Below are 20,072 nucleotides of genomic sequence, written 5' to 3' on the forward strand. Positions count from 1 at the left end.
AACTTGTCTTACATAACTAAAACTATCCACACATAAAACTGGTCTTGGTGTAAACCTCACAATTCTAGGAAATGTTCTATTTACAAAATAGAAAAATATTCTCCTATTGAACATTCAAGACAAGCTGCACTTAAGCAACTTCCACAACCACACCTTTTGAACTATAAAAACTTAACACAATTTATATTATTTCCATAGTTCATTTTTAACTCAACTCAAAGATTATTGAATTCAACTTGTGCTCAGTCTTTTCAATCAGATTTGAGATTTAGCCAAGTGACTCCATTCTCCTTGTAAATGTAATCATTTGAGAGAGGTTTAGTTCTGTTTGCATGAATAAAGTTGTGAATTCTATTTCCCATCGTTACATAAGAAAACAACGTTGTATATTTCTTGGCTAATCTGAAATCGAAACAGAAAATATGAATTCTATTGACACTAACTCGAATAGATGGGATACCCTCCTCATAATTCTTCTCAATGATGGCATGTTGGACACCTAATGCTGGATCGGGGAGGCGATTAGTTCGACCCCCTTCCTCGCCCATTGAGTTATGCTAATTTAGCTTGGCTCGGGGCTTGTATAAAACACACAACTATATACAAAGTCCTTTTGAACTTATCTTTTATTATTCCTCTGTGTGCAACAACTGCGCATTGGGGAATAAAATTATCTTCTTTAGTATTTTCTACATCGGGCTCAGTAAATTTTAAATATTTATCCGTCTCAAGAGCTGCCTTCGACATAGCATCAATATCAAAGAATTGATCACCATGGGCGTGAGGTGTAGGTTTTAGGAGCAATGTAATAAGAAAAAAATTGGCCCTCTCTTTCACCTGTGGGAGGAACCTACATAGGACGTAATCATCAATTGGTTGTTGATATCGATTTCTAGGTAGATGGGCATGTGCCTTGACGGGTGGATTTACTAGGCTTTATCCTAAAATATCATTCAAGTTATGGGGGAATCTCTTGTGGAGATCTCCTTTGTTCACATTCTAGTTTTAAGGAACAATGGGGACAGTTTGATGGAAGTTGTCCGCCGCCCCTACTCAGCCAAGATAAAGGATTATTGTTGGCATTTTTAGGCTAACGCTATTTGCAGAGGTCACGTGACTGAAATGGCTCTTGTCCTCTATAGGGAAGACGTTGAAACTAGGCATTTTGAAGCCTTTGAGGCTCAGTTAAGCATGAATGGGAACTTATGCTCTCCCCAAGATAGATAGGATCTATGAACTACCTGGGGGCATTTTGTATATCATGCACATGGTTTTACAATTTTTTCTAATCTAAATCAGGAGGTAGCCCATCTCATAGCACAATGTGTGTATGAATATTTTTTTTATGTTTATATAAAGTAGATATGTATATATGTGTGATATATGTATGTTTGTTTATTTTGTGTCTGTCATGTTCTAATTAAAGAAATTCTTTGAAGAAATAATTTTTAGATGAAAGTGAAATAATAAAAAGTTTTTGTCTTATGAAAACCATAATGTCTATCCTTCAACTAATTTAGCTTCAAGCTTGTTTCAGCATACAGCTCCTTCTCTATGCCTAAAGCTAAAATTGAACGTCGGGAATGATTATCTTGAAGGGGCCACATCGTTGATTTTATAATTGGAATTTTAAGTAATTCAAACAGAATGCAACTGAAAGAGAGATTAACTTGTTAGAGCTAGTACAGCTTTATAAATTTGAAGATTTTAGAAACTGACAAAATTGTAGGTCGTTACTGCTAACAATATATTTTTGAGTAGTAAACAATGCTCATAAATTGCTCGGGCAGCGCCTATCATTTTCTATTTTGATCAAAATTGAAAACCGCATGTATTATAACCCTCTCCAATACATTAAGACAGTACAGTGGAAAAACGATGTACTCATAAAGTTTACGGATAAAAATTGGATATTACATGGTAGACTTCATTTCAAATTATATTGATTAGATATAAATTAAAATCTTCACTATAAACTTGACTTTAAACAACATAATTTGTATTTCCAGCATTTAAATACCCTACCATAGTAGAATACAGCATTATATATGTCTCAACTCCGGAAAACACTTTACAACTAACACCATTATAAACTCAACAAATTACTTGATGTATGTCAGGCAACAATAGATAGCAAACAGGTAGGGTTTTCAACGCTCACAAAGATAAGCCACAACAGCATCCAGCAAAGCAAAGCATCTGTACCTCCATTCTATGAGAAAACACAACACTGCAATCACACTAGCAAATCCCATCCCGTAACATAACCCCACTGTCACTGCCCACCATCGATCCATTTTATCTGTATCATTTGCAATAACTGTATTATTCAACTCTACCTGGCGACCTCTTTCACCAAAACTAGAGCTCTGTGTTCTATTATCGAGGGGAGGCCCCCTAAGTTTGGGGTTCCCAAGAAATGAAGAATCTTCAAACGTTGAAAACTGATAACCCTGCGGAATTAATCCAGAAAGCATGTTGTATGAAAGATTCAAGACAGAAAGGAAAGTGAGACTTACAAGCTCTTGGGGAATCTTCCCTGATAACATGTTTCCTGAAAGATCCAGAGACTCCAGGCTAACCATCTGTCCAAAGGATTTCGGAATTGAGCCACTGATGTTGTTGTTTGAAATATTCAGAGCAACTAGGCCCTGGAGAAGTCCCATTTTCGGAGGAATGCTACCCCGGAGCTTGTTATGTGACAAGTCCATAACTTTGACTGATCTCCATATTTTTTGATATCGACGTGCCGTTCCTTTAATCCAGAGAGTTATTTGATCCACAAAGAGTGTTGAGTGATAGATGTATGTATTGGCTTCAGTAAAAAAACCGTCTGATACATCAAAACGTTGCATTTCTAAACTCTGTGATTGACTTATCATAGCATGGAGCATTTCTAAACTTTCGGGGATACTTCCTGATATATTGTTATAAGATAAATCTAAGACCTGAAGACTCTTTAGCTCAAACAACTCGGATGGAATACTACCCTCAAGCTTATTATTTGTCAAACTGAGTATTTGTAAACATTTCATCTTTCCAATCCAAATTGGGATCCTCCCTTCAAACCTGTTATTTCCTATGTCCAGTACCTCAATATATGCACAATTTGCAGTAGATGGAGAAATAACACCTTGCAAATTGTTTCCATTGAGGTTTAATGTCTGGAGTTGAGTCAGATTTCCTACCTCCTCTGGTATCTCACCTTGGAAATCATTTTGAGCCAAATTTAAAATTACAAGAGACGAACATCTCCCCAGATCTGCAGAAATCACATCACTTAGTTTGTTGTCTGACAAATCCAACATCATCAACTCATTTTCAATTTTACACATTGAATACGGAATACCTCCACTCAGATTATTTGCGGACAGGGACAAATAGTTGTATGGAAAGATTGTAGCAGGAATAGAACCATTAAACTTGTTATGTGACAAATCCAATGTGAATCCATAAAATGAAAGAGCTGAAATAGGGCCGTGAAAGCTATTATTATGCAAGGCCACCAATTCAAAATTACTGTAGTTGAGTGGGGGCAGAAAGCCTCCTAGTTGGTTATTTGAAAGATTAAGCATCCTCAGCTTAGTAAGATCCTTAAGCCAAGTAGGAACACCTCTCCGAATTCTGTTATCTGACAGGTCCAAATCTTCTAGTAAATATTGAGTAGACAGAAATGCTGGAAAATTTCCTTCAATATTACAAGAGCTTAATCCCAGGTACTCCAGATGAGAAAACTGTGGAACCCAGCTTGAAGGAATGTTGATAGTCAGCTGATTTCTAGATAACTGGAGTATACGAAGTTGAGTCAAATTATGGAACATGGAAATAGAAACAACGCCTGTTAAATTGTTGGAAGAAAGCGACAGTACTTCCAATCCAACAAGCTCTGAAAATGAATTTAGTATTGCTCCAGACAACTGATTATCGTCTAATTTAAGGCAACTTAATATAGAGAGCTTACCCAAAGAGTTTGGGATATCACCATTTAGTTGATTTCTCATGAGATCCATATATTGGAGAGAGGAAAGCCTACCAACACAGTCTGGTATTCTGCCCTTCAAATTGTTAAATGCAAGATCAATCATTGAAAGACTAGACGGTTGCCTCGCTGGAGATCCAAATAGGGGTATAACCCCCGTGAACTGATTGTCGGAGAGATCGAGTGTCTCAAGTTTCGAAAAGTTTGCAATGGAAGCAGGAATTACTCCTTGTAGACTGTTTTTTCTCAAACAAAGATTGCTCAGACTTGAAGCTTCGTGCAAGAAATCGGAAGGGATGGAACCAGTGAGATCACAGTCAGTGAGATCAAGTGAAACCAAGGATGAGACATTCTGTAACCAGGACGGTACTTGGAATGGAAAGGAGCTATGTCGAAGATGGAGCTGGGATAAATGGGTAAGGTTTAGAAGTGAAGGAATACTTCCTGAAAGACCACATGCAGACAGGTAAATCAATCTAAGTTTTGAGAGCCTGGAGACAGAGTCGCCCCAGTTGTGAGACGCCTTTTCTAGGTTCACCCTCTTCATTGCGAGGTATTCCAAGTTTCTCAAATTTCTGACTAATTCATCAAACCTTGAACTCTTCAGTCTCCATTTCTTGCGATACTCTGAAGAATGCAATTTGTAATAGTCTGACAGATCAAGATGTTGTAAGGCTGACAAATTTCCCAGCTCTAGAGGGATCTCACCCTCAAACCTAGCATAAGCCAGGCTAAGAAAAGTAAGCCTCTTGAGCCTTCCTAACAGTGGAGGTATAGCAATGCCTTGGAAGTCATTCCAGCTTAAATCCAGGTGGCGCAGATGTTGCAGATTAAACAAAGATGGATGAATCTTCCCCCTCAACTGGTGGTTTACTTGATAACGATGATCATCTCCCTTATGATGAGGGTTTTTGAGATCAAGTTGAATAACATGAATTGTTTGGTGGTCACAAACAATTCCCTCCCACGCGCAACAATTGTATCCGTGCCATGTGCTTAATCTACCATAGGAATCGTTTAGGCCTCCTCTGAAATCGAGCAGATATTTTCTTTCATCATCTCTGCATCCACTGATATATGGTAAATCAATTATCACACCAATACCCAAGGCCAAGCTTAGAGCAATACAAAACGAAATGAAAGACATGATTTTATGCAAGTTCGTATGGCGTAACGAGTGTGGTTTACATTTTATATATAAATAAAATTCATACGGGCAGAATTTACTAGAGACTTTTCTTCCACTAAAAGATGGGAACATTATTATTAGAGGTCTATTATTTTATAAATTCTGATCTATCGTCCACATATTTCTCATCAACTGTTATTTTAAAAATGTATTTTCGTGATGGTATTTAATAGTGTCCTTTCATTGTAGTTGAGCTATTAAGAGGAATTTAGTCTTCACCTCAATTACTAGAGATTTAAAATTTTATTCTAACTTGTATTAGATCAATATTATTTGGACGGTTACATTTGACATTTTTCTATGTATGACAAATTTGTATGGGTTTGGTTCTCTAATCTCTAATGGTATAATAAACCTGAATATAAGGTGATTAATATTAATATATTCAAGTGTCAAATTAATTTTTTTATAATATTTAATAATAGAAAAGAATATTCTTCTATGCATGGAAGGTTTTAAGAAGGACTTTTCTTTGATATCTTTTGTATGATGTCTATGAATATTTTCATTTTTATTATAACAATGTCAAAAACATTTGTAGTCTTTACATGTGTATCTTATTTGAAGTAGATTGTATTTATAATAGGTATGTTTCTTAAATTAATTAACAATAAAGTAAATCTAACTAAGAAATTGAGCTTAATATGTAGGTTGAATTTGATTAAATGTTTAATCTTATTAATGATTAAAGTTAGGTAAAACAAAATATTTAAGTAGTTTTGTATATTGTTTTTTGATTATTTTTTATATTTTTATATCTTCAATTTGATTTTTTTTTAATTTAATAAATTATTTTTTCTTTTATTCATATTTGATATATATTTATAATTTGAAAATAGCATTGGCTACTTAAATAATTTCATAGTTTAATATACATAATTTTCTACTTAATACTGACTATAATCCCCTAAATTTATTAAGAACTAGTTTTTATACTATTCTTGATACTTATCTAATTTCAACAACTTTTTTTAAAAATCATATTGACAAGAAAAATAAGTCTCCTTGTAAAAAAATGGTATGTAGAAATTATATTGTCATCTTCTAAAATTTTGTTTTCAACATGAAAAAATTGCCTAGATTGTTATACTTTTTTTGTGGTGAATTTACAAACCTTTCTATAGAAAAATTAAGAGTTTATTTCTAAAATTATACCTTAAAAACTAGATACAATACATTCTTGTTGGATAATGAGTCTCCATGAGGCACCTTCATGCTCAAGGTTGTATGGGTAATCTTATTATTCAATTATCATTGCATAATTAAAGCTACTACTATTGTGTGCAAAATATTGATATTAATAAGAGATTTCATCTAATTCAAAGTTGATGTAGCCATATTGGTGAACCACTATAAATTTGTGTTATGTGTCCTATATAATTCTATTTCTAAATTGTTTTATCTTCTCTTTCCATGAGAAAATGAGAAGTAGATAAATACAAAATCAGAAATTTTTTGGGCAAAATTTTGGATTATGGAAGATGTAGATGGAACCATTAGTGATTAGAGGAAATATTTCACTTGGGTTGGAAGGGAAAGACAATAAGATGAATATTATGGTTGATGAGGAGTAGGATAAATTGGATAAAAGGAAAAAAGAAACAATTCTCTCTCTATCAAGCAATGCTTTATTTAATCTCTCAATCGAGAAGACATTGAAAGGTTTGCGGGACAAATTATCTAATATGTATGAGAGGGATTCCATTTATAATAAAGTTTATCTCATGAACAAATTGTATAATTTGAAGATGAAGGTTGGAACATGCCAAATCATCTCAACAAATTCAATACTTTAACTAGCCAATTAATGTCTATCAACATAAATTTGGATGATGAAATCAAAGCCATCTTTTTGTTGTGTTCACTACCATATAAGTAGGAACACGTGATGATGACAATCAACATTTCAACCTTTAGAAAAAGAGTACTCAAATTTGGTAACGTTGTCATAAGTCTCTTTATGAAAGACATGAAGAGAAAAAATCAAGGATGGTCTTGTTGAGTGATCCCTTAATTTTTAACAGTATAGGGAAAAATCAATATATAGGTAGAACTAACTATAGATGAAGATCAAAATCTTTAGAATGAATGATGTTAAGGGGAAGAAATAAAGATCATTATTTTTCTGACAAAGAAGGACACACCCAAAATAATTGTTATTCATATAAAAAGTGTGGAGTTAATGAGAAGATAACAAATTCAACACTACATGTGAACAAGATGAAGGTTCTCTAGTCTTATCAATAAGTAAAACTACAATAGATTTCTGGGTTTTCATACAAATTCAAGCTAGGAAGCTTTCAAAAACTATCAAGAAGGAAAACTTCGTAAAGTGTATCTAGGTGACAATGAACCATGCGAGATAGTTGGAAAATGTGATGCTGCACTTAAATAATAAAAATAAAATATTCGTAAAGGATGCGAGATATGTTCCTAAACTCAAAGGGAACCTAATTTTCATAGAAAAGTGTGGAGTTATATGTTCAATAGAAAATTTGAAGTCTTTTCAATATTTTAAACTTTCAAACCCATAGTTGAAATCAAACAGACAAAAAAATGAAATGTTTAAAAAGAAATAATGGGGGAGAATTTTTCTTTAAATAATTTTTTATTTTATGTAGATAATAGAATCTTAAGGATTAAAATAGTTCTTTTCACCCCTCAAGTAAATTTTGTGTCTAAGAGGTTGAAGCGAATGATTTTAGAGAGACGTCAAAGTATGATATCTAATGTTGTGTTGAGAAAACAATTTTTGATTGAGGCAATTAATATATAATAGTTTATTTGACCTATCAACGCCCTTCATCTTGATTACCTTTTGATATTCTATAGGAGAGATAGTAGGGAAGGTGAATTTCCTATGGTCATCTATAGGTCTTAGTTTATGATGCATTTGGTCACATTCCCACGTAGAAGAGAATGAAATTGGATCGCAAATATAAATGGTGCATTTTAATAGGCTATAGTGAGGAATAGTATGGTTTCCAGTTGTGGAATCCACTTGAAAAATAGATAGTTCATAATAAGGATGTCATATTTAATGAGAAATATTTCCCAAGTCTTCAAGCACAAGAGATGCAAACAAAGGAATGTGTTCCTTTATCAAAAGTTACAATTGGAAATGATCTATCTACACAAGAACTAATAAATGGATGCAATTTGAATTCCCATATCTAGTACCCACCCCCTATAAATTCTATCTCTATACAAAATCAAGTAAGAGCCACATAAGTCATCTCTCTACCCACTGTAACAAGAGTTGTAGAATAAATTAATTTCTTACAACAATGCATTCCTGCAAACATTTTATCCATAATATTTTATATTTATCCCATTTTATTTTACATGAGAATGATCATCCCATGCAACTTCCACTTAGTTCTAACCCACCATAATCACTACCAAAGCCTCAATTTGTCTAGTTGTGACCTTTCAGCACTTAAAGATCACCTCCAAATTATTTTATGTTAGGATTGGAACAAGTTTTTAATGCAAAGAAAAAGTCATCCAATCAACTCATGCATTTTATAAACCTATAGATTATCCCAAATAATTCATTTTATATTCTAATCCCATGTACCCTCTACCATTTGATCTATCAATACTAACAATAATAAAAATTGGCAAGGATAATGCTAATGCTATGCAAGCCTTGAAAATGTCTCTACCGTCCAATCTATCTTGTCATTTTTGTGTCTCAAACAATCTCAATTTGCCATAGTTTAGTTAGTCCTCTAACTTAGTGCCAAAAAATAATAGAAATTATAATGTTGGTAATACATAGGGTCATTCAAGTCTACAATATAACATAATCTCTAATAATATAGGGATGTAAGGAGTGATAAATCACCTGGTGATACATGGGTTATATGATATAGCAGTAATACAAGTAATATAAGGACAATAAAGGAAGAAAATATATTCCAATTTAAAATCCAATTCATCTTCAAGTGAATTGGTGATAGAAGAGAGTCCTGTTAAAAATAGTGACAATAGTAATAATGTTAGTAATATTGGTACATAAATGATAATTTACAGCCAATACACACAAATACATAGAGTCAAGATCCTCAATCAAGGAGGTCCACTTGGAAGCATCGACCTCTAACAAGTTAGAAGATTATTAGTTTTCATCTCTAAGCAAGAAAAAATAGTAAAATTTAAAGATGCTTAAAAATTCATCTATAGTGCAAAGTGGATGGATTTAATGAAAGAGGAATTGAACTCATTAATTACCAATCATACATGGGATCTAGTCAAGGTTCCATGCAATCGAAGAGAATTTAAGATTCAATGGGTGTATATGTTAAAACAGGAAGGAGGTAAGAAATTCTATCAAACCAAATTGGTGTTGAAGGGATCAAAAAAAGGGAATTGATTTTAATGAAATTTTCTCACCAGTTCTGAACATGACCACCATCTAAGTAGTTTTTAGCATAGCAATGATTTATGATCTTTTGTAAGAATAACTAGTTGTGAAGACAATATTTCTTGATGGTGACATAAAAGAGGATCTATATATGCACCAATATGAAGGTTTTGATAAACAAGGAAAAAATGATTTATATTGTAGGTTAAGAAGTTTTTATGGACTTAAAGAAGCCTCATTAAAGTGATACCTCAAGCTTATTTCCTTCATGGATGAGCATAATTTCAAACAATGTGAATATGTTCCACATGTCTACTTCTAGGTACAGACCAATATTGAGTTTGTTTTATTGTTTCTCTATCTTGACAATATGCTAGCAACCAACAATAGCATGAGATTTATTCACGATTTTAAGAAATACTTAGATCATAATTTTATAGTGAAGGACTTATGGGCAAAGAAATTATACTTAGTATATCCATAATTAAGGATAGATGGAAGAGAATAAATCAATTTGTCACAAGAGAAGTATATTAGCAAGATTTTTGATAGATTCAACATGAAGGGTTCTAAGCCTATAATCACTCCACTTGTTGATCATTTTATTTGTCTTCTGTAATATGCCCCAAGGAATAATAAAAGTAAGAATAAATTAAAGGTATTCCATATTTATCAACCAGTGGGAGTCCCATACATGCCATTGTTTGCACTCATCCCAACATTACCCATACATTGAAAGTAGTAAGAATATTTATGAGATAGATAGGTCAAACTCACTAGACAGTGGTAAATTGGATATTATAGTATTTGAAAGGCACATCAAACTACATTTTGTGTTTTTGTGGGAAAGATGTTTTTCTATAAGGCTTTGTTGACTTTGATACAGTCAATGATTTGGACAAATGAAGATCAACTACAAGTTATTTTTCACTTTTATTAGGGAAAAATCATTTTGGTTTCCAATTTGCAACAAGTGATTGTTCTCTCCATTGTCCAGGCTAAATACATTTCTTTAACTAAAGGAGGAAAGGAGATGATATGGTTGTAGAAGTTGTTGATTGAATTGGGGTACAAACAACATTTTTCCAATTTCTTCTATGATAGAAATATTCTTATTCTCTTAGTTAACAATGTTGCAATTCATAATAGAACCAAACATGCTGAGCTGCGATATCATTTTAGTCAGAGTTTGCTTGAGGAGGGCAAGTTGCAAGTTGAACAAAATGATATTATAGTGCCTTTCCATGATTCCTTTCTACTTTTGTGTTAAATAGATTATATTTGGCTCTTTATATGTATACGATACTTTGTTAGGTATATGTGTGGACATACTCACTTGATTTATGATGGTAGATTATCTATGTCGATTTAATGCTTTCAAGACTAGGTGATGTTATTAATGAGTTACACACATGAGATATATTGATGATAGTAGAGTTTATTGGATTTTGACCAGTTTGATATTGTTTAAAGATAAATTGATGTCTAATGATAATTTTATTACGATGATGTATTGAAATATTCTAACTCGTGTTGCAGGTACTACTATTAGGGAAGGATAATGAGTACTAATGTTATTTGATGTTATTTATTAGATTAGAATATTGTTATCATATTTATCTATCTGTTAAGGTTTGAAAGGGATGATGCAATATGACTCATTTGTGAGTAGAATATGATTTGTTTATTCTCATTTACCAAATATATGCATATGTATGTGGTATACCTCATTTTTATTGTGTAGGATGCAAGTACAAGGCATCAACTCCACCTAGTCTCTCAATTTTAAGCATGCCTAACAATCCCCGATTGTTGTAATGGAAATAACATAAAGCATCAAATTGACTTAGCTCTAACCATTGTCCCGTATTAAGACAATTGTTTAAGGTCATCTATTTACCTATTTGAATAGCCATAAAGGAAATATTCAAAACCCTATGTCAGTGGTCTTGATTATATGACACATGATATTTTTGCTAGGTTATGTCGTGTCTTTGATTGTGTCTGGTTCTATTTATGTTTTGAGTTGATAGAATTATTCAATGAGACTTATTATGTCTATTAATATTGCTATTAAAATAATCATATAACTATATGTTATAATTCACTTATGTTACTATTAAATATGAGAATAGTATTATGTGAGTTTAATATGATAATGATTAAATAAATATGTTTCTTTATTTATGTTATCTCTTTGGTATGGAGATGGTATTTATATTTTTGTTATGATATATTATTTCTTATCATTTGATGAGAATTTGGTTATCCATTTTATTCAAGCCTTTTTAATTATAAGCTATTTCAATGTGTTTATTTTGTTGTGATGATTGGATTTTCATTTGATGGCTTTTGAGAGGGAAGTATATTGTTTTATTTTTTATTTTTTAGAGGATGTAGGTTTTTTATTTTGAGAGAGTTCTTGCTGGAGTTTTTGCTAGAGTTTCTTTTAAATTGAATGGAATCTTTGTGAGGAGGTTTTTGGGAAAAATAATTGTGGGTTGTTCTTGTAAATTGGAGGGAGATTGTTTCGTATCCATGGTTGAGGAATATTTTGGACTTTGAATGTTACTTATACCTTGATATTTTATTGGAATTATTGCTAGAAATTTTGGGGGGTTTTGGAGAAGATTGTTGGGAGAAATCTTGATCAAACTGTGTAAAGATTTTTAGTTCGATTTGAAGAGAAATTTTGGTATTGATTCGGATTTGATTGCAAGAGAAGTGTTTGTGGATTATTGCATATTTCGATGCTGTTAGAGTGGATTTTGGTTGGAATTTTAATTTAAATATTCTTTTTCTTCTTCTTCTTCCTTTATTATTCTTTAAATTTGAGGTAACATTTCTTTGTCATGCTTTTGTTTTTTCTTCATGTTGTTTTCAAGCATAGTGTGTGGAATCTTGTTGTGTTAGGCCTTGTTAATATGTTTCAAAATTATGTTCTTGTTATTATGATTTTAACTATATTTACATATTTTTTATTTTCTTTTGGAATTCAGATAGAAGAAATTTGTGGTGCTTTGGGTGAATCGGGTGGTATAGTTTTATCACCATTTTGGGGGTTTGGTAGAGATTTTAGGAAATGAAAGATATCATTTGATGATATATTAATTATATTTTAGACCTAATATTTATTTCTTGATACAATAAATTACAACTCCATTTGTTATTATAATATTGCATTCAATTTGGTGTTTCTTGGTGCAAGAACTAGTTGTCTAGTTTTGATGTTTTCTGTGGATTTAGAAATTTAATTTATGAATCCATTTTCAGATCTGAAATAAATCAATAATATATTGTTGAGGTAATATTAGGATCTGAAAGTACAACTTGAGTTGGCCTAGTGGTGGAGAACTTATGCTCTTGAAAGAGACGTCAAAAGCTCAAATCTCACAAGGAGGGGTAGGGTATGTACACCTTATCAGCTTCAGCCTATTACCAATGAAAAAAATATATATTATGATCTGAAATAAATCCATAATATTATCTTGGGTATATTTTATTTGGAGGTCATATTTGTTCTTTTGTCCGGTTCACCCCTATTTAGTTCTAGAGGCTTGTTTTGGCCTTATGCCTATTGATCATATTTATTATTTTATTTGTGAGCCTTGAATTAGAATAAGATTAGTGATGATGTCCCCAATCCTATGTTTTGATGAGAAATAATCAGTTCTTAAGCATAAATTTTTAGATTGAAGACTTAATCCTTGTTGATAGGATCATGTGCAAGTCTTATTTTAATTTATGTGATCTTTTATTTTGAGATGGAATTATGATCATTCTTTTTATGTGTACCATGGATTTTATGGTTGTATATGTCTCTTTTTTCTTTACCATAGGGTATGGGTATCTAGTGGTAAAAAGAGAGAGTGGATTTTAATGGGGTCAGAGCCAACAAGAGGCTACTAGGGTAGATCATTTGGGGTTTTTGTAATAAGTGATAACTAAATTAATGTATTAGAGGATGGGTATTATTCACTATAATAAGACAATAATGGTGCCCCAATCATGCCTTGAGTGCTAGTATGAGGCCAAGGATCTATTGGGAAAGCATGTTCATACATGTGCAATTGGTTCATTACCCGGAGTGGTATGTTGATACACATGGTGCTAGTTCATTCCTTGATCATCATTCCTGTCTATTTAAAGGAATGTTTGGTTTCATGTTGTGCATCCCCATGACCACACATGATCACACTCTCACCTTATTGTGTCCTAGAGTTCTGATGGGATTTATTTTTCCACTCAAGAATAACAATCAACTTACCCATCAAGAATGAGGAAAAATTAACAAACATTGAGGTGTCCCAATGAGGTTCGATTTTGCACTTAAGGAAATGTGTTGAAAATGTTGGCATATGCACACTCCAATGAGACATTGTAGGTGATTGAAGGTTTTGTCATTGATGGCAACCTTACAATCCTATGGCACCGACAAGGCATCACACCAGCACTAGAAAGATCAGACTCTACACTGACACTCAGACTACCGGCACTGGCAGAGAAAAGAAGCATACCGACACAGAGGCCGACAAGATTTTTGATTATAATATATTTTGTTTATTATTGTAAAATATTTAGAAGCTAACTTGGAAAATTGTAAAATGACTCATATATATAAGAGATCATTATAGAACAATTAAAAAAAGCATGAAGGAATGTAATTAGGCGAAATAAGGCAGACCTATTATGCGAATTATAGGTTAAGGGTTTATGTAAGAAGTAGAACAGAAACCGGTACTGGATCTGGCATAGTAGATGCTATTTTGAAGTAGTACAAGACATTGGATTTATATAATCCATTTTTGTAAGTCAGTGAGACTTCCTATTTTGAATTTGAGTAGTGAGCTCTAGGAACTTGGCCTTCCTGCATGTGTAGGCCCCTCTTGTAGCAGTAATATTCTCTTATTTGCCAGTAAGTGAATATCGTGGGTCACAAATCCCACGGAGGTTTTTCCCACACTGGGTTTCCTCATTAAAATATTGTGTTATGCTGTGTTTCTTATGTGGTTGCTTTTAATTCTCTTCATTGCACTATTTCTTGCTTACCGGTACACTATTATAATATGTTCTACATGTTTTAAGTTAATAAATTCATATCACTGGTTAGATACTGATTCACCCCCCCCTCTTAGTATCTATGGGAATCCTAACAATTGGTATTAGATCCTGGTCCTCTATTTTCAGAAGCCTAATAGCTTGAGGAAGATCTTGGCACTAGTAGAGATGGAAAATCTGATGAAGCAACTTGAAGCAGCGCTCTCAGACTATGATACATAAAAAATTGAAAAACATCAAAGTTGAAGATGATCTAAAGGCAACACAAGATATCATTCAAGCACTTCAAGAGAATTTTACCATTGCAAGGAACAAGAGAAGAGAACTTTGTGAAAAGATGCAAAGTGAAAATGATGAAAAAGAAACTCTTAATGATACAATAAGCAAGCTAAAGCAAGAGAACATGGCAACAAAGAATGAGATGCAGGATATGACTATGAGATTTTGTAAAGAAATTGAAGATAGGAAGAAGAATGAAAAGGAATTGACTAGCAGACTGAATGATGCTGAAAATACAAATACAAGACTTAGTTATGAAAATGACTTGTTGAAAACAGATCTGTTGCATACACAAAATGACTCAAATGAACTCATGAGATAGAAAGAAATCTTGGAAAGAGAATTGGCTGCTGCAAATCAACACACGGAGAAATTCAAGAAAAGCTCAGAAGAACTCAATGACATGATAAAGAATCAGAAACCAAATGGTGACAATAATGGTTTACCCTTTGAAGTTGGTGAAAGCTTCGGTACTGCAAACACACAGGATCACAGCAAACCAGTAAGAGAACCAAATGCTTATAAATTCAATGATAAAACCTTCAATCACCTACAATGTCTCATTGGAGTGTGCATATGCCAACAATCTCCCCCTTTGGCATTGATGGCAACACTCATGAGAAAATTTCAAAAGTGTATCCAAAACTTGTGATCCAGAAACTGTTTCCAAAAATGTGTTACCAAAAACATATAAGAGCTCCCCCTGAGTAGATAAGTCTTCTGTCGGTTATTTTCTGATACTACTACTAGCAAATCCATTGCTTAAGGAAATGGAAACATAGACTGACCTACCAAAGGTCACTACTAGCAAGGATAGTGCTCCCACCAGCGGAATTCAGTATGTTGGTTCCACTTCTACAACATTTAAATCAACCAATGTAACTAAAGTACTTTTGGACTCCATCAAAAGGATAACTGATTGTAGTTCACAAACTTATAAAGCTATAGATGACACAATCCCAATTTTGAAGATTATAGCTCCTAACTATAACATAGACAATAAGGATTCTTTAAGCCAACTTGACACTTTGACCAAATACATCACTGAGAACATAGTGACTGTTGAGCAAATAAAGGAAGAGGCACTTAAGGAGAAGTTTTGAAAAGAAAAACAAAAATTCTTTGAGGATGAAATAAAGAAGTGTACAAGGCAGTTTGACACACTTCTACCGAAATTGTGCAACTCACTGAAGGAATACAAAACTCTGTATAAAGAAATTTGCAAGACAAAATTTTTGACAGTTGACATAGACAAGAAAATGAGCAAGATACAGGATGAAATCAATAAACTTGTTAACATTTTTGTTAACTCACTTGATACATTATCAGTTTTTGAAAACAAGATAACAAGTTTTAAGGAAGAGTTATTAAATTAGGAAGAGAAAAGGAGAGAATAGTAAATAAGGCAAATATTTTGAGACTAAGACTGAGTCCAAGATTGGACTATCTAGCATCATTACGAAAGGAAATATCTGAGGCACTAGTACAGGGATAGAGAACACTGATAGAGCATATGAAGCACTTCACCGGTACAGTTCACAGAACCAAGACAACAATAAAGGATAGCAAGAAGTTTATGGAGAGTATAAAATTGATTTTGGTGGATCTTTTTCAATTGGTAACCAACCAGTTACAAGGGTAGAGAAGAAAACTACAACTCTATTGACACCTTGACAACCTTTGTCATTGATGCCAAAGGGGGAGTAGTATTATGAGAAAGTAACCGGTAGAAGACTTATCTACTCATGGGGAGCTCTTATATGTTTTTGGTAACACATTTTTGGAAACAGTTTTTGGATCACAAGTTTTGGATACACTTTTGAAATTTTCTCATGAGTGTTGCCATCAATGCCGAAGGGGGAGATTGTTGGCATATGCACACTCCAATGAGACATTGTAGGTGATTGAAGGTTTTGTTATTGATGGCAATCTTACAATCCTATGGCACCAGCAAGGCATCACACTAGCACTCAGACTACCAGCACCGACAAACAAAAGAAGCATACCGACACAGAGGCAGACAGGATTTTTGATTATAATATATTTTGTTTATTATTGTAAAATCTTTAGAAGCCGACTCGACAGATTTTAAAATGACTCATATATATAAGAGATCATTATAGAACAATTAAAAAAATCATGAAGGAATGTAATTAGGCGAAATAAGGGAGACCATTTTTGTAAGAAGCAGAGCAAAATCCATTTTTGTAAGTCAGTGAGACTTCCTTTTTTGTATTTGAGTAGTGAGCTCTAGGCACTTGGCCTTCCTGCATGTGCAGGCCCCTCTTGTAGTAGTAATATTCTCTTATTGGCCAGTAAGTAAATATTGTGGATCACAAATCCCTTCGAGGTTTTTCCCACACCGGGTTCCCTCATTAAAATATTGTGTTATGGTGTGTTTCTTATGTGGTTGCTTTTAATTTTGTTCATTGCACTATTTATTGCTTATCGGTAAACTGTTATAATATGTTCTACATGTTTTAAGTTAAGAAATTCACATCACCGGTTAGATACTGATTCACCCCCCCCTCTCAGTATCTGTGGGAATCCTAACAGAAAAGGGAGGTAGTTCATTGGGAGTAGTTTTTCCTTATCCCAATTTATTTTCCACTAGGGCTAGTAGGAATTAAAACTACAATATCTAAGAAATATGGGATTGAATTTCAACCTTGATTTGGAAATAAATATATATTTTATGATTTTTTTTTTATTGATAAATTTTTTATTCAAGTTTTTTCTCTTTTGCAGGTCTAATTGTAATTGGATTTGAATAAAAACATTATAAAAATTTGATAATGCAAGGTTGAAGAAGAGGATTTCCCAAGGAAAAGAGGAGACTTGAAAAATATATATTTCAAGGAGGACGATCAAAATTTAAAGGGAATAACAAGGATGATGAGGATGAGGGATTACATTCAAAGAAAAACCAACATCAAGATGAAAGTTTTCAAGGTGGAAAATTCAGTAGAGCCAGCAAAAGTGACTAAGTCTATTATACAAGTTGAGGTGGCATCCCAATCACCATTCATCCAGTCAAAAGAGTTCCAAGTCAAAATTCATTCAAGGAAGGAATAGGTGACGCGTGGCACTACATAAAATATTATTTATCTTAACTATCCTCATCTCTCATTAGCCAATGTAATGGTGGTTTCTATCATTTGATTTTGGTAATTGATAGTGAATCAATATGAGACATTCATTGTAAGTAGTATTTATATAAAATAGATCAACTCTCTCATTCACAAAGGTTAATGTTAGAAGAGTACAAGAATAGTTGTTAAGGTAATTAGGAATTAGAAGTTAGAGTAGAATTAGATTAGGAGAGGAGGTAAAGATTGTTGTGAAATTCACCTAGAAGGGGATTCTCAAATCATAACCCATACCATTATTAGGGGTGTACGGGTGGAGATTTACCCCCTCCTAGATGATGAATCTTAGAGGGAAAATTAGTCCTTTGCTACCTCTTCAAACTAGTGCTAAGACAAGCTAGGGGATAATAAATAACTAAACTAACTAAAGCACAAAATTATAATGTAGGAACAATAAATATACAGATACTGAATTTACATAATGATACAACATCAAAGGCAGACAATACCTCCCAGTCAGGGAGCTCTTAGGTTTCAAACACCAGCACAGGGTGCAGACACAAGTGTGGCATGCTATCATCCTTACAGCCCATGGACAGAGAAAGTCCCAGAAATAGGCCTGCATGTGGTTCCCCGTGCACGGAATCTGTTCATCACTTGTACACACTAGAACAGGGAAAATTATTGGGGTTGTATAGGGGCCTACCTTAGTTAGACCCCCATTTAGGTGTTTCCACCACCATGGACAACTGGATAGATAGATTGGAAAAATAAATTAGAAACTTGGTAAATTGGAAAATTGGAAAGATGAAAATAGAAATTATGTTATGGTTAATGGAAGAAAACCCCTATTGCATGCATTAAATAATGAAAATATTGGAAATGTGGGAAATGATGAATGCACCTAGATAATAGATACAATCAATAATACAAAGGACTCATTGCATATAATGAAAAATGGATAAAAGAGAAAATGAGGCATGAAGCCAAACCCCTTTTTGTTGAAGATACGAGTGTGATGAATCTTACGATAGAATTTATTGGTAAGAGCCACCACAAGATGGTTGTAGCTTAATATTGGTAGAGTGTATTCCCATAACCATGAAGAGAGAAACATTATATCAATATTACAATAAGAGACAAGACCTAAGAACCTAAGATTAGAACCCTTCAAAATGATCTAGGAAGGGTTCTTAAACCTAAAAGAGGGGTGAAGAGACATTATGGTTAAATGCGAGCCAGCAGACACATATTGGCCATAGTGTAGCTCTCTATTAGATTTGAGATTCTACTAACTTTTTAGGATGTTAGCAGAACACGTGGACATCCCCATGTCATGCTTCGATCCATCCAAAGATAGGCCTAAAGAGGATTTCAAGGAATTTTGAGGGACTTTGTCTTTCGAGGCCAAGATGCAAAAATAATATAATTTTGATTATAGATTCATCATAAATGCACTAGGCACCTGTTGGCATTTGATCATTTCATCAACTGGTAATATTTGTTTGCTTGATGCAACTGGTACATGCATTTTATTGAAAAGGGTTACAATGTTGTATGATGTCTATTTTGTATGTTATCATTGATGAAAACTATGTGTCTTAAGTCATCAAAGTCTTATAGTGAAATCAATAAGACTTAACCAATAAGTAGAGACAGTTTCATCAGAACCAACAATTAGGACTTCAACTGGTAAAAGACAGATAGAGTTACATTTTGATTACCGGTACGTGAAATTCATGGAGAATGAGATGAAGCCGTTTTGCAGGAGCATTGACGACTATCAGGTGAAGATATGTTCACGACTGCACAAGAAGATTTGACTAGGTGAGAGAATTTTGATTGGCACAACAGATGAGTTGTTACAAACTTAACTAGTAGTGATGATAATCACTAAGATCGGTAAACCGAGACAAAATTTAATGTGTTAAGTTGATGCATGACCTATGTAAGGAGTGTATTGCAAGATTGACTAGATTCATTGACCCTAGGGAATTGTTCCAATGTTCTAGCTGATCTAATGATGTTTTTCAGAGGTGTGTTTAGGTATGAAGTTATATAATGAGTATGAGGTTGAATGTGTGAGAAATCATTAGCGAATGTTGTATC

The 20,072-nt window shown here is 33.4% G+C and overlaps 1 protein-coding gene across 1 annotated transcript; it reads right to left on the reverse strand.

Moving 5' to 3' along the window:
• Positions 1-1,950: 1,950 nt before the first annotated feature.
• LOC131857993 (receptor-like protein EIX2) lies at positions 1,951-5,136 on the reverse strand. Its single transcript, XM_059210828.1, has 2 exons — positions 3,350-5,136; positions 1,951-3,262 (listed from the first exon to the last, which is right to left on the reverse strand). Exons 1-2 carry the CDS (start codon positions 5,124-5,126, stop codon positions 2,151-2,153), a joined length of 2,889 nt encoding a protein of 962 aa, XP_059066811.1. The 5' UTR covers positions 5,127-5,136; the 3' UTR covers positions 1,951-2,150.
• Positions 5,137-20,072: the final 14,936 nt, after the last annotated feature.

Source organism: Cryptomeria japonica, chromosome 8, assembly GCF_030272615.1.
Source record: "Cryptomeria japonica chromosome 8, Sugi_1.0, whole genome shotgun sequence".
Taxonomy (NCBI): Eukaryota; Viridiplantae; Streptophyta; class Pinopsida; order Cupressales; family Cupressaceae; genus Cryptomeria; species Cryptomeria japonica.

What these genes read in the sequence shown, in the direction of transcription:
- LOC131857993 (XM_059210828.1), bottom strand. Translation starts at nt 5,126, where the DNA reads ATGTCTTTCATTTCGTTTTGTATTGCTCTAAGCTTGGCCTTGGGTATT. An exon ending in CGCAAATAATCTGAGTGGAG is followed by an intron (nt 3,263 to 3,349) that starts GTATTCCGTATT and finishes TGATTTCTGCAG; the next exon opens with ATCTGGGGAGATGTTCGTCT.